Below are 13,257 nucleotides of genomic sequence, written 5' to 3' on the forward strand. Positions count from 1 at the left end.
ATTCTGTTTAAACCCATATTAGTTATGTATTTTTTTTTATTTCTTGTTTTTAACAATATGAAATTTTATACGTATTAATTTTGAAACGGTTGTTACTGTATGATAAAAGTTGTGAATTTGAGTTCAGTCTTTACCGATTTTGGTACCCTTTGAACGTACACTTTTTTGAATGTAGATTGGACACATTTTTTTTTTGATTTTGGAATACTAAAAAAATGTGATCATCACTTATATATTTGTTATTGTAGCAATGGGAAGCATTAGTTTTTTGGTCATGCATTCTGGGAGGTGGAACAAGGAAAATTGCTATGTTGATTACAGTACAGAAGCAATTGTGCTAAAAGAGCATGCGACATTTAGAGAACTAATGGATCTTGTTTCAAAGCAAATTTGTGTTGACTTGAGTTTCAACGTTGTGAAACATAAATATAAGATAGAGGGTAGTACTACACCTCTGGAAATACACAACGACATGGGTGTGAGAGTGTATGTGTCGTTAAAAAAGATAACAAAGAATTATCAAAGTACCCTATATGTGTATCCATATTTGTGAATGACAGTCAATTAGCTGATAGAAATATGTTTGAAAATGGATTTGAAATGTGTGGGCCTGATGGAATAGATATAGTTGATACAGAAGCATTAGTGCTTAGTGTGCCGAACAATGGCATTAACATGAATTGCGACATTATTACAAACGCCAAACATAAGGTAGTGTTGGAAGATCAAGTTTATAAGGACAAGGGAACTTTAAAGGCTGTGATGATGCAATACGCTATTAATCATAGATTCCAATGGAAAACGGACAGATCGAGTCAAACATGGTATGTGTATTTGGGTTGGATTCTCTTATAATTTTTTTTTTCATTATGTTTTTTTACATTCTTTCAAATATTTTATTTGTATTTTAACTAATTCTAATATGGTGTTATTCAAACAGTTATACACTTGTTTGTGTCTCTGATAATTGTGGGTGGGTGTTGAAGTCGTCAAGTATCAATAAATCTGGAATGTTCAGAATTAGAAAATTCGTAGATGATCGCACGTGTCCATTGAAAGATAAGGTTTATGAACAACGTCAAGCAACAAGCAATCTTATTGGAGGTATGATACAACCCAAGTTAGTTGATCATAAAAGGAAGTTGACGCCAAAGGATATACAACAAGATGTCAGCCTAGCTCTTGGAGTAAATTTTATCATACTCAGTGGCGTGGAAGGCTAAGGAAAAGGCTGTAATTTCTTTAAGGGGTACCCCATCTGGTTCTTATGGTAAACTGTCGAGCTACTTATACGTATTGGACGCTACCTACCCTGGATCTCATATAAGGATGAAGAAAATCGATGAAAATCAATTTCTTTATCTTTTTATTTCTCTCTTCCCGTTCATAAAAGGTTTTGAGTGTTGTAAATCAATTGTCGTAGTTGATGGCAGCCACCTCAGGGGGACGTACAATGGAGTATTTGTTTCTGCAAGTACTGTTGATGGAGCAGGTATTAGAATGATAATATATACACTTTTTTTGGTTGATTAATATAGTTATTCTATATGAAATAATAACTTTATTAAATGTTTTGTGTATAGGAAATTTATTGCCGCTAGCATATGGAATTATTGATTCAGAAAATGATGCATCCTGGACTTGGTTTTTGAACAGTTTAGAGAAGCGCATGGCATTAAATATAACATGTGCGTTGTGTTCGATCGAAACAAAAGTATTATAAAGGCAGTTTCGAGGATATTTGATGGAGTTCCTCATTATGCCTGTATTTGGCATTTGTGGAAAAATGTGAAAACACTATTTAAAAAGTCGCACAATAGTCTGTCGGAAGTTTTTTATGGGATGACAAAGGCATACAAACAATCTGAATTTGATGAACTGATGAAAAAGGTTGAACTAGTTGATGTTCGTGTAAAAAATTACTTGGAATCAGCAGGTTATGAAAAATGGGCTAGGGTATATGCAACAGTTGATCGAGGAATGGTTATGACATCAAACATAGCTGAGTGCATAAATGCTTGTCTATTTGAAGCAAGGGAATTACCGGTATACGATTTTCTTAAGAAAGTAAGACAGATGATTGAAAGATGGAATTTGAAAAATCATACGTTTGCTTCACATACTTTCACCACACTTTGTGGTAGACCACAAGAGATGCTTGTTGCTAATGAAGAAGCATCATTACGTATGAAGGTATGTTGTTACGATTTATATGTTCATCAAAATTATATAACATAAGTGTTTATTTATTTTTGTAGGTTGTACCATCAAATAACTATGTGTTTAGTGTTCATCACGAAGGTAGAACCTACATTGTTTGTTTGGAAAATAAAACTTGTACTTGCAAGAGGTTTCAAATAGATGAAATACCATGTTCGCACGCTTGGACTGTTTTAAAGAAGAAACATTTTGATGTTGGGACATATTGTTCCGACCTGTACAAGCCAAGTAACTTGTTGAATACATATAGCATTTCAATTCGTCGGTTACCTGATCAAAACGAGTGGAATGTACCTGGGTATATTAAGGACCAGATAGTGCAGCCTCCAAATCACAAAAATCTCCCTGAAGGCCATCCAAAAAGTATCGTGACAAGACGTATAGCAAGCTATATGGTAAGAAGAGAAAGAATTCTTGCAGTACATGTGGGTTTAAAGGGCACAATAGGCGTTCATGTAGGAATGGACCGCATATTGTATAGTTAATGATGTTTCATTTTTGTATATTTTTAGAGTTAGGTTGCTTCCAGATTTCTAATGCCTTCTGGTTAATAAAATAACATGGAATTCTTTGTTCATGGTTGTATCTTGAAATGTATTCGCTCTACGTCTTCTCTCGAATATCATTACTTGTATTCGAAACCTAATTGTATCTACATTTTAATACCAATTGTTACATCCATTTGAATGCATACAATTGTTGGATTCTTCTATTTGAATTCGGTAAATATTTTTTTTGTATACATTTTCTTTGGAGAAGTGTTCATTCATATCCATGTTTTCAATATATATTATATTTGACCTATCTAAAGTTTATGAGTGAACTTGTATGTGTCACAAACACAACCTTTGCAGTTACTTGTAATCCAGTTTAATTGTATATATAATTTAATATAAATTATTTTTTGTAACATTTTAATGCATACAATTTTTTTTCTTCATTTTCTGTCGAAATGTATTCGTATCCATGGTTTTAATATCTTTTGATAAGTGTTCATATTTATGTTTTTAATCTATATTGTATTTGCTCTATCTAGAATGTATGAGTGAAATTGTATGAGTCACAAACTAAACCATTGCAGTTACTTGTATTCAAGTTAAATTGTATTTATAATTTAATATAAATTATTTTTATAACATTTTAATGCATACAATTTTTTTTGGTATTCGTTTTCTCTCTAAAAGTATTCATATTCGCTATACATATTCTATCTTTTTTATGTTGTTAGTATTATTAATTGTATTTATAATTTAATAATTTAATATCAAGTCTTACATCCATTTGAAACATATGAATGCATACATTTTGTTAGATTATTGTAATTGTTTTCGTATACCTTTTATAATGAAATGTATTCGTATCCATGATTTTAATCTACATTATATTTGTTCTATCTAAATTGTATGTGTGAACTTGTATGAGTCACAAAAATTGTATGTTGGTAGAATCATATGTATTGCAGTTAAACTTCAAAAAATGAGTTTTGTGTACCCCACATGCAATACTTAAGCTTGACACACAAATAAAACGCTTTTTTCCCCTCACTTACCACAAAGCCTCATATATGCTCTTTTGGTAAGAAAAATAAAATGTGTAGCAAATATTCATTAACTGGAACAACAAAGAAATAGATTTTATATGTAGCAAAGATTCATTAACTGGAACAACACTGTCAGATAAACTGCACAAGGACTGAAACACTTTAATATTAACCCAAAACTTTGAAACCAGAACTTCAAGATTTTATACATTAATAAACACAAGAACTGGAACCCTTTAAAATCGTTTCATAGCAATACAAAAACTAATGTATAATGACACATCAAAAAATGGACAACAACTAATCTATTTGAATTGTATCAATCTCCTCCATTGCTACATTGAATCTGCTATATCGTGGAGGTGCTTCATTGTCACTTATTGCTCCAGCATCATTCTTTTGTTGGCATAATTCCAAAGAAGTGTAGCGTATCTTGATCGTAAACACGATGCATCCAAAATATTCGCTGGAATACCTTGGCCATATGATAGGTATTCGGCAAAAGCTAGCATATAAATACCACAATCCCTATAATATAAGAAATTAAAATTTAGTACACAATATAATATTGATGATTTGATGATAGTAAAATCAAAAGAAACACAAACTTACAGAGACCCATGCGACTGTTGAGGAACATTATCTAAGAATACTACATTAAAGAACTCATTCTCTTTTTGAGCTTGCGATACATCAATTCCTTTATTGTTGTAATAGTCATTGACTGTTAACTTCAAAGGGACCAACTGAGACAGTTTAACTATCTCTACCTTGATAGCTGCATCGTGACTTGCTGCCCTATATGAGTCATACACGTTGATACACTTATCATTCAATGATATCACAACCAACACCCAATGAAATTTCTCCTTAACGTGGACAGGAACAAAAACATAATCAATTGTATGCCAAGGTGTATCAACATGCATTTTGTACCCTCTAATGTATTCAGCAATGACATGCTCTTCATCGGCACAACCAACATCGCTATCTAAATTCAAATATTTTTTCCAAATAGCAGAGATCTTTGAACTAAATACACAATCTACAGTTGTGTATTAATAGCTGCCTCCAACATCATACTTGGCTTTTTTCCGTAGATAATATAAAATCACATCAACATGCTGACAAATTTAAAGACAAATGTATAAATACTATAACTACTAATCAATCATTGTTAGTAAAGATAAATGCTAAACAACTCTTACCGAATTGTTCAATAACTGTCCTTTGAAATACAGATTATAGAACCAATTCTTATTGTCTATTAGGAGAACGCCAAGGTTAATGGCCACATGAATTTCAGCTAGATTCTTCTTGTAATGGTCTTGATCATGCTTCCTAAAACAGAATAAAAACAGAAATAGTATACCATTCATTAAAAAAGTAATTACTATCAACATTTAAATACAAAAAAAATCAAGAAAACCTATATATAAGCTACACCAAACAATAACTGTTGTTGAAACACGAACAAACATTTAACCGGATACAAAAATTTAAATAGTTATGTTGTAAAAATATCTTGTAATTATTCACCAATGACTTACTTTTTATCGTGCTTTGTAAGTAATCCATCTCGGATCCATGAACGAAACGCATCCCACAACGTTATATCATAATCACCAGAGATCAAATCAAATATAAAAGGGTGTTTCAATTAAAAAATGTGGGGCTAACTTGATGTACCCAAATGGACATCGATAGTGGCATGATCTGGCTTTGTTGTAATGCATCCTGCAATTGTTGTTGGCAACTGTTCGGTGTGTCCTTTTATCACAGTTGAATGTGGTGCGATGCTACTCTTTATAGAATTGAGACTAGGCATGAATTGATCGTCAAATTCAAACCGTGAATCAGTTGTAACATTCATGTGATCCAAAACCCGGATAGGGACTGGACATGACATTTGTTCAACATCGACCTCACGTGAATTTTCAGATACTCCAAGCACTTTTTTTGGAGGGGGGGGGGGGTATATCAAATACAAAGCTTGGTTGATTTACCTATGAATTTCGTAAAAATAACAACACCTTAAAAGTAATGACCCAAATAATGGTATAACAAATGTACTTATAAAATTAAATAACATACTCTAGGAATTGTAGGTCTTGGAGCACTTAATTAATAATCCACTTCATTCAGATTTCGAACAGGGTGTTGATACAAAAAACCTTATAAAATGAAAGTTATAAATGAAATTGTTGATATGATAATGAACATTTATTGAGACTGAAATTTAAGGCAAATTTGTATATTGTAATCACACATTAGGATGTACGACAAAAAAACATAAAACTTGTCTAAAACCTGACTTACCTAATGATCATCGGATTTGGGATATATTCCATCTGAATTGTTGATTGTCTTTAAAAAAAAAAATAACAAGAAACATGAAAATTTTTTACAATAATGAAAAGTCCTTTAAAGTTGTAAATGATAACAGTTATTGACTAAAAAATTGTAGTTTTTTGTAATACATGTAAGCATAAACCGAGTTAAGATTGCTTGATACAGTTTGATCATAATTATATAAATGTATAATCATATAAAATATAGGAGGCTTATTAATGATATTTATCACACAAGTATTGAGTTTAAAATGATACACAAATCTTGACTTACATGGGGCACAACATTTGTTGATTTACTGTCATTTAAAGCCTTGAGTGTCTTGTAAAAAAATAAAAATCCAATAAACATGTAATCAAATATTAAAAGTTACAACTTCATAAAAGTGAATAAATTCAAAATTTTCGTAAAAAACACCAAAATAGGGATTGTATATACAACCTAAATTAATAAAAAAACTACAAGTACCTCTGAGTTTTCAGATTTCAATTTGTCACACTGAACTACCAGAACTTGATTTGATGGAGATTCTTTATTGGAAGTGTATGGTGGTTTATACCCATCTTCATTGTTTGAATTTGGAGGGACAATATGATCATCAGAATGCTCGGCCTGTGTTATATTACAACGTAAATCATTAACAAAAATGTAAATTTGAAATACGTTACGTCATTTTATTTTTTATAACAAACCTCCTGCTCATCCCGTGTTGAATTAATAGCTGTCAGAACAGTCTTGAAGCTGTCGTTGATCAAATTGCGAATTTCAACAAACTCTTGTTTAACCTAAAAATATGACATAATGATGTAGCTTATTAAAAATTTAAAATTCTAATAAGTGTATAACTATGAAGGATGTACTGTATGGTAAATACTTCTTTTCTGAAATCTGACAGCTCTTTCAACCATCCTTCCACTTCAGATCCGCTTGTTCTCTGAAATATCATAATCACTCGAAATTGTATTTGTTAGATATGCATGTAGACATTCAGTTTGCTTTAAAATAACCTTAAGTTTCTTTAGTACCTTTTTGGATACAACATTCTTTTTCATCGGCTGTTTAACAGCAATTCGAGGTTCCAAATTTTTTGCAACCTGTTTGGATCCACCAGTCACCAGCTTCTTTGTCCTTTTTCTAACAGGCGACGTTGAGGAACCAACTTTTCCTTTTCTTTTGACCTTTACTGCTTGTGGAGGAGGTGCTTGAAAATCATCGTCAGAATCTTTATCCTCACAACTTCCCTCTCGTGGATCATCATTACTATCAATTATTTCATCATCTAGATCATCATCTGATGAATCGGAATACTGAGGTGGAGCTTGATTTTCGATACCCTCCGGTGGCAGTTGCAATACTGCAAGTTCCCTTTGATTAGGTGTAATGTTCCTGAATTTAATCTGAATTTCAAACATTTTGCTACTATTATAAATANCCAAACATTTTGTTACTATTATGAATAAAAACAATAAGAAAACATACAACTTGGTGATTATTAAATATATGTCAGTTAAGTACCTTGTTATTAACATCACTAAATATGGTGTTCATAAGTTTCTTGTATCTACGACTCTCATTGGTCGTCTGCCAGTTGAGCAACCTCGGAATATGGTCATCAACATTTTGAGCGACCTGGAAATCAATACTCGAACTGCACTCAAACAACCATACTTGAAATATAATAGGCATTCCCCTGATTCTGTAAAATTGTTTTTCACTATTCAACCTCTTGCTCAGGATCTTTATCATCAAATAGAAAGCTTTTCCCCCCCCATGGAAACTGACTGTACCTTTCACTTTCAACAAGATCAAAATATAATCTAGGAACTTTTTTGGTAGCTCTTTCACCGGAAAAAATCACTGTCTGGATGAAGTATAAAATTGCAAACTTCAGGCCATCCTGAGAGTTCTCCCCCCACACTTTTCGATGAAAACTCCTCATTATATCAATTTTCCTGATCAACTTAACACCCTCAAAATATTTTTCCATGAACCTATTTGGTTCTGACTCATCAAAGATGAAATCATTTTCTTCGTTGAGACAATTTAATCCACTAATCAAAGTAAATTCTCTCAAAGTGAAACGCAACGTAGATCCATTTACACGCATTACAAATGCTTGGCGAGAACTACAATTGAGTTCTAAAGCCATGCAACACCTATGTATTTGTCCGCGAGCACGACATTGATGCATTTGCATATAATTATCAAAACAGGTGCTTTCACAGAACACATTGTATACATGTCCATGTAAATACTTCACCAAGTCAGCTTTTATGTCATGATTAAAGAAACAATGAATATGGGGAGCTTTTTTTGGTTTATTTTTGACATAAAATTCATTTGCCTGCACATGTTCAACAATAAAAGGAATACCTACTTAAAAAATTACTGATATATAAATCTATTACTAGTTAACAAAATAGAATAAGAGAAACTACATTGTATACAAATTATTGAATGTTCATTCTGAATCATGAATGTTGATGACATAAAAAATAAAATGAAATAAATAACAAAATACAACTAAACTGATACTATAAGTCTATCAAAATTTGAATACATAAAAGATGCTGAAAAGAATATAAATACATTATTCAACAATCTAATATATGTATACAACAAAATATGGGCAAAAATAATGGCTACTAGAATACAGTTTGAGAGAAATCTACTAAATTGGAATATATAAAGATAAATATTGTATTTCTTTTCTTAATATTGACAAGCAAATGAGAAGAGTCTTACGTATAAGGTAATTTGTAGCATCCAATATTAGTGTTTTGGTATTTTTAGTTATATTGATACTAGCACATTTTTTGTTGACGGCTTTTTTTACATGAATACTTTTTGTCGGACTAACAAGTTCTACATTGAGAACTTTACAGAACTAACAAAGGGGTGGAAAGAAGCAAGATTATAGTACTCGTGTAAACTTTTTATCTTTTTACTTAGACGCAAACAGAAAATGTAATTTGCATATTTGCAAAACTGATAAAAATTAGACCTTGTTTTAATTATATCCACAATTTATCACATCACATTTAGGGATACAAATTTTTTTTATGTAATTAAAACTATAAGCTTCCAATCTGAAAGACATTTGCAATTTCAAAGACAAAAACAACTATAGGGGCAGGTTCATGGTAACATATGAATCATATGCATATGTTTGAGATGAGGTATAGCCAGCTTCATGACATAAATATACTTGATATTTTAACATTTACAAAGTCCACTTATTTTTCTTCATAATAAATGGCACACCAACTTTAATCTCCAGCCTTGCTTTTGAGGCTTTTAGCACCTTGAGTCTTTTGTGAAGGTACATTCATCTATTATCATGCACAATTGTATATGTATAAATTTCTAGAATGAAGCCTGGGCCTTATAGGCCTTCCTAGAGATATGCATAACAGCGGCATTCTAACCTCTTTCCTTTACTGTAGTTGATTTTTTTTCAAGATAAGATCTCTGGTCGAGTAATTAACAAGTCGTTGCCTTTAGTAGATTTTCTTTTTTACATTTTTTATACTTGCTTTGGATATTTATCACATCACATTTAGGGATACAATTTTTTTTATGTATTTAAAACTATAAGCTTCCAATCTGAAAGACATGCAATTTCAAACACAAAAACCAACTATAGACATAGCATAAAAAATAGTTTCGTTAATAATTTAATACCTCTTCATCGTCATGACGTAATACTTCATCACTTCGATATTCTTGTTGATCAACAAGGGTTTTATAGCACGACACTTTCCTTTTTTTTTTTGAAGAGCTATCAATTGCCATTTTATAATCTTGTGTCATTCTCGCCGCAGATCCTACATTTTCGATCAATCCTTGAGTAATGCACAAATCAAATGAGGAAAATTCTAGAAAATTTTGAATGTTGTTGTTTATACCTCTAGTAATTTTGACTGAATCAGCCATTGCATACAATACACTTTTTTTTCCAACAATCCAAAAATCTGAAGAAAAAAAAATTCTTTTAACAACTGCGTATTGAACATCAAACAACAATGATTCTATATATATGAACTTTCATAATCTACCTAATCTTAAACATTGAAAGAAAATCACAAAAAATAGACAAAAAATACAAAATCATAAATGTATGATGGATATTAAAACAAAAATCACATAAATTGTCCATAAAATCTTGATATACAAAATCAAAACTTTAACAAAAACATAAAAAAAATCAAAACCGAAAGTTGAACTAACCTTGCCACCACGAAATCTTCTTTAATAATGATCCTAGCTCAAAAATCTGCTTGAATCCTTGATAATCAATGGCTTTGATGAAGAAATTTGGAAATTTTGTGAAAGAAACTTGAAAATTTGGCTGAAAATTTTGAATTGGTTTAATTTTTACCTTTCTTGGAACTTTACACGAAATTGTTAATTAATTTTTTTTTCATTAAATGTTATTGGACCATGTTTTGGTCCAATAAATGAGTTTTCATTAATATATTAAATTAATAATACCAATATACACTAAAATCTGAAATACACACATTTAATAAAATACGTAACATTAATAAACATATTGCTATTTTTTCATTTTCACTAAAAAATTTAAATTAATGTTATTTTGATTAATTATGTTATTAAGGTTGTCTTAATTGCTAATTTTTCCTAAAAGAAATGGGTCATCTAAATGATATTTGGGCCTATTATTTTCTGATGACCCATATAACTATATTCAATTAATAAGTCATCTAAAAGGGCAAATGAATAATTCAATTAATCTGATTTTTTAAAAAAAAAATAAAAAAAATTTCCATTGGCCATCTTGGGTGGCACCTTGGGAAAACAAAGAGTCCAATGCATGCATTGGCTCCTCTTTTATGTATTCAAGAAAAGTGAGAGTTTTAATGTTGAACATCTATTTAAACCCCCTTCTTTTGGAGGAAGAAAAAAGAGAAAAAGATAGAAAGAAAATTGCAAGAAGAAAAAAAAAAGTTTCTTCTTCTTTAAAAAAAGAAGAAGACATTTCTCTTGGTTTATCTTGGAAATTCAATTGAATTTGCTTCTATTATTTGCTTGTCATCAACTCTAGGCATCTCTTTTTACATTTCAATGTAATCTTGAATTAATGTTTATGTTCTTTTTATGTTTTTTTTTTAAAAAAAATTGTCGATTTTCTTTACTAAGTTTATTCTGATTCTCGTATGATTATGTTTATCCTTATGTTATTTAGTTTGTATTTTATTAGTTTATTCTATAGTGTTTCTCATATGATTGTGTTTATTATGATGTACATACATATTATTAATCATATTTAGTTTAAATGTTATCTTTAGCAAGTAAAAAAGAAAAGGTAAAATAAAATAAAATATAACAATCGCATTTTTTAGGTTTTTGGTAACTTTGTTTTTGAAAAACGAACTTAAGAAAAAAATAAAAAAAATGTAAAACTAGTCATTTTTGAAAAAGGGTTTAATCTGGTTATTTTTGCAACAAAAGAAAAATGTAAATCTTGTTATTTTTGCAAAAAAATAAAATAAAAATAATATATATATATATATATATATATATATATATATATATATATGATCTTTTTTTAAAAAAAATAAAAATAAAAATAAAAAAATAAAATTCTCTTAAATAAATATTTGAATTGACTATCAAAGTTAAAATACAAATTTGACTTAATAATCTAACAAGTAGAAAATTTGCTATTTTGCAATCTTCTATCAAATAAGTCAAGGTAGTCATTTTATAAATTTTTTTTTACCAAATTGGTCATTTTTTATATTTTTATCAATATAAAAAAATTAAATTAAAATTAGTATATCTTTAGTTTAAAAGATTGTTTAATTGTAATTTTGTAAAAAAAAAAAATTCTTCTTTTGTTGTCATTGTCTAGTAGTAAAACTTATTTGTTTTTCTTTCTTTTGGTAAAACAATAAATATAAGTGCTAGGAATTTTTTAATAATAATAAATAAATAAATACTACTCATTTCTTGGTATATATGTTACACCATTTTCTTTCATGCATTTTTATCATTTTTTTTAAAAAAATTGAGTAATTAATTATTGTATTTTTTTTCTTTAAAAAATAAAATAAAACTTTAAATACCATCATGTGTTCGGTTACGATCCTTGGTGTGTATTCTTTTCTAACAAAAGGGTCTTGTGTGCGGTTATGCTCTTAGGCCAATCAAACTTTTTAAAATAGTAATTAATACAATTTCTTCACTTTTATTCAAAATAAATAAATAAATAATTTTAGCCAAATATAAGTTAATAAAGCGACCGTGCTAGAACCAATCTCTGTTTTCGTAGACCAAAAAAAAAAAGAAGAGTTTTTTTTTAATTTTAAACTAAGAACTATCTGGTGACTTGGAACACCTAAAAAACTCAATTCCGAGTGGCGACTCTACAACAAAAAATATTTTTTTAAAAACCCGTCATATCCTCAACCATTGTAAAAAATAAAAGAGGTGTGACAGATTTGGCGACTCTGCTGGGGACACCATTCTTTTAGTATTCGAGCTTTGTACATTAACTTTTTTTTTTGGCTATTTTGTTTATTTGGATAAATTTTATGTTTGGATGCTGATTGTGTTATTTCAGCAATTCATTGTTTTGATATTATATTGTATATAAAGTATTTCTCTCACACACCCTCTGAGTCTCTGTAATTTTGTTATACACTGTGTGTGCGGTTACCGTCCACATGACTTCTGTCTAGGATGAGTAAGTGTGCAGTTACGCTCCTGATTCTAGGTTGTCACACATGTTAGGCGGGGTTGGACCACCAGTTAAGCCGGAATAGCTCTGGTACCGGTACGCTGACCCTCCCTGACTCGAGTTGTCCGCTCGAGTAAGCCAGTCTAGACACCTTCATAAATGTTAAACCTAGATAAAATGTCTCTTGTATGTTTTTTTTCTTTCATCATGTACAATTGACTTAGCGAAATTTAAGATATGTATCCATGCTAGACCAAAATGTTCATTTTATATGCTATGTAAAAATAGTTGGTTCAGAAGGCCTTAACATTGTTGACCATCTTCAAAATAGCTTTGTGAGTTTAATTTTTTTTTTTAAAAAAAAGATCAAAACAAAAGGGGTAGTCTTGCCAAGAGAAGTTTTTCTTTCATGAACTACGCACACCTGATTCTCACTAAA

At 30.2% G+C, this 13,257-nt stretch overlaps 1 protein-coding gene and 2 pseudogenes across 1 annotated transcript; 1 reads left to right on the top strand and 2 right to left on the bottom strand.

The window, feature by feature from the left end:
• The first annotated feature begins 250 nt into the window (after positions 1 to 250).
• On the top strand, positions 251 to 2,705 carry LOC107019298. The gene is made up of 7 exons (XM_015219832.1): positions 251 to 486; positions 561 to 824; positions 941 to 1,104; positions 1,208 to 1,492; positions 1,584 to 1,714; positions 1,852 to 2,193; positions 2,259 to 2,705. Exons 1-7 carry the CDS (start codon positions 251 to 253, stop codon positions 2,703 to 2,705), a joined length of 1,869 nt encoding a protein of 622 aa, XP_015075318.1.
• Positions 2,706 to 4,526: 1,821 nt separating this feature from the next.
• On the bottom strand, positions 4,527 to 5,135 carry LOC114073886 (annotated as a pseudogene).
• A 300-nt stretch (positions 5,136 to 5,435) lies between these two features.
• LOC107019299 lies at positions 5,436 to 10,513 on the bottom strand (annotated as a pseudogene).
• Between the last annotated feature and the right edge of the window lie 2,744 nt (positions 10,514 to 13,257).

Source organism: Solanum pennellii, chromosome 5, assembly GCF_001406875.1.
Source record: "Solanum pennellii chromosome 5, SPENNV200".
Taxonomy (NCBI): Eukaryota; Viridiplantae; Streptophyta; class Magnoliopsida; order Solanales; family Solanaceae; genus Solanum; species Solanum pennellii.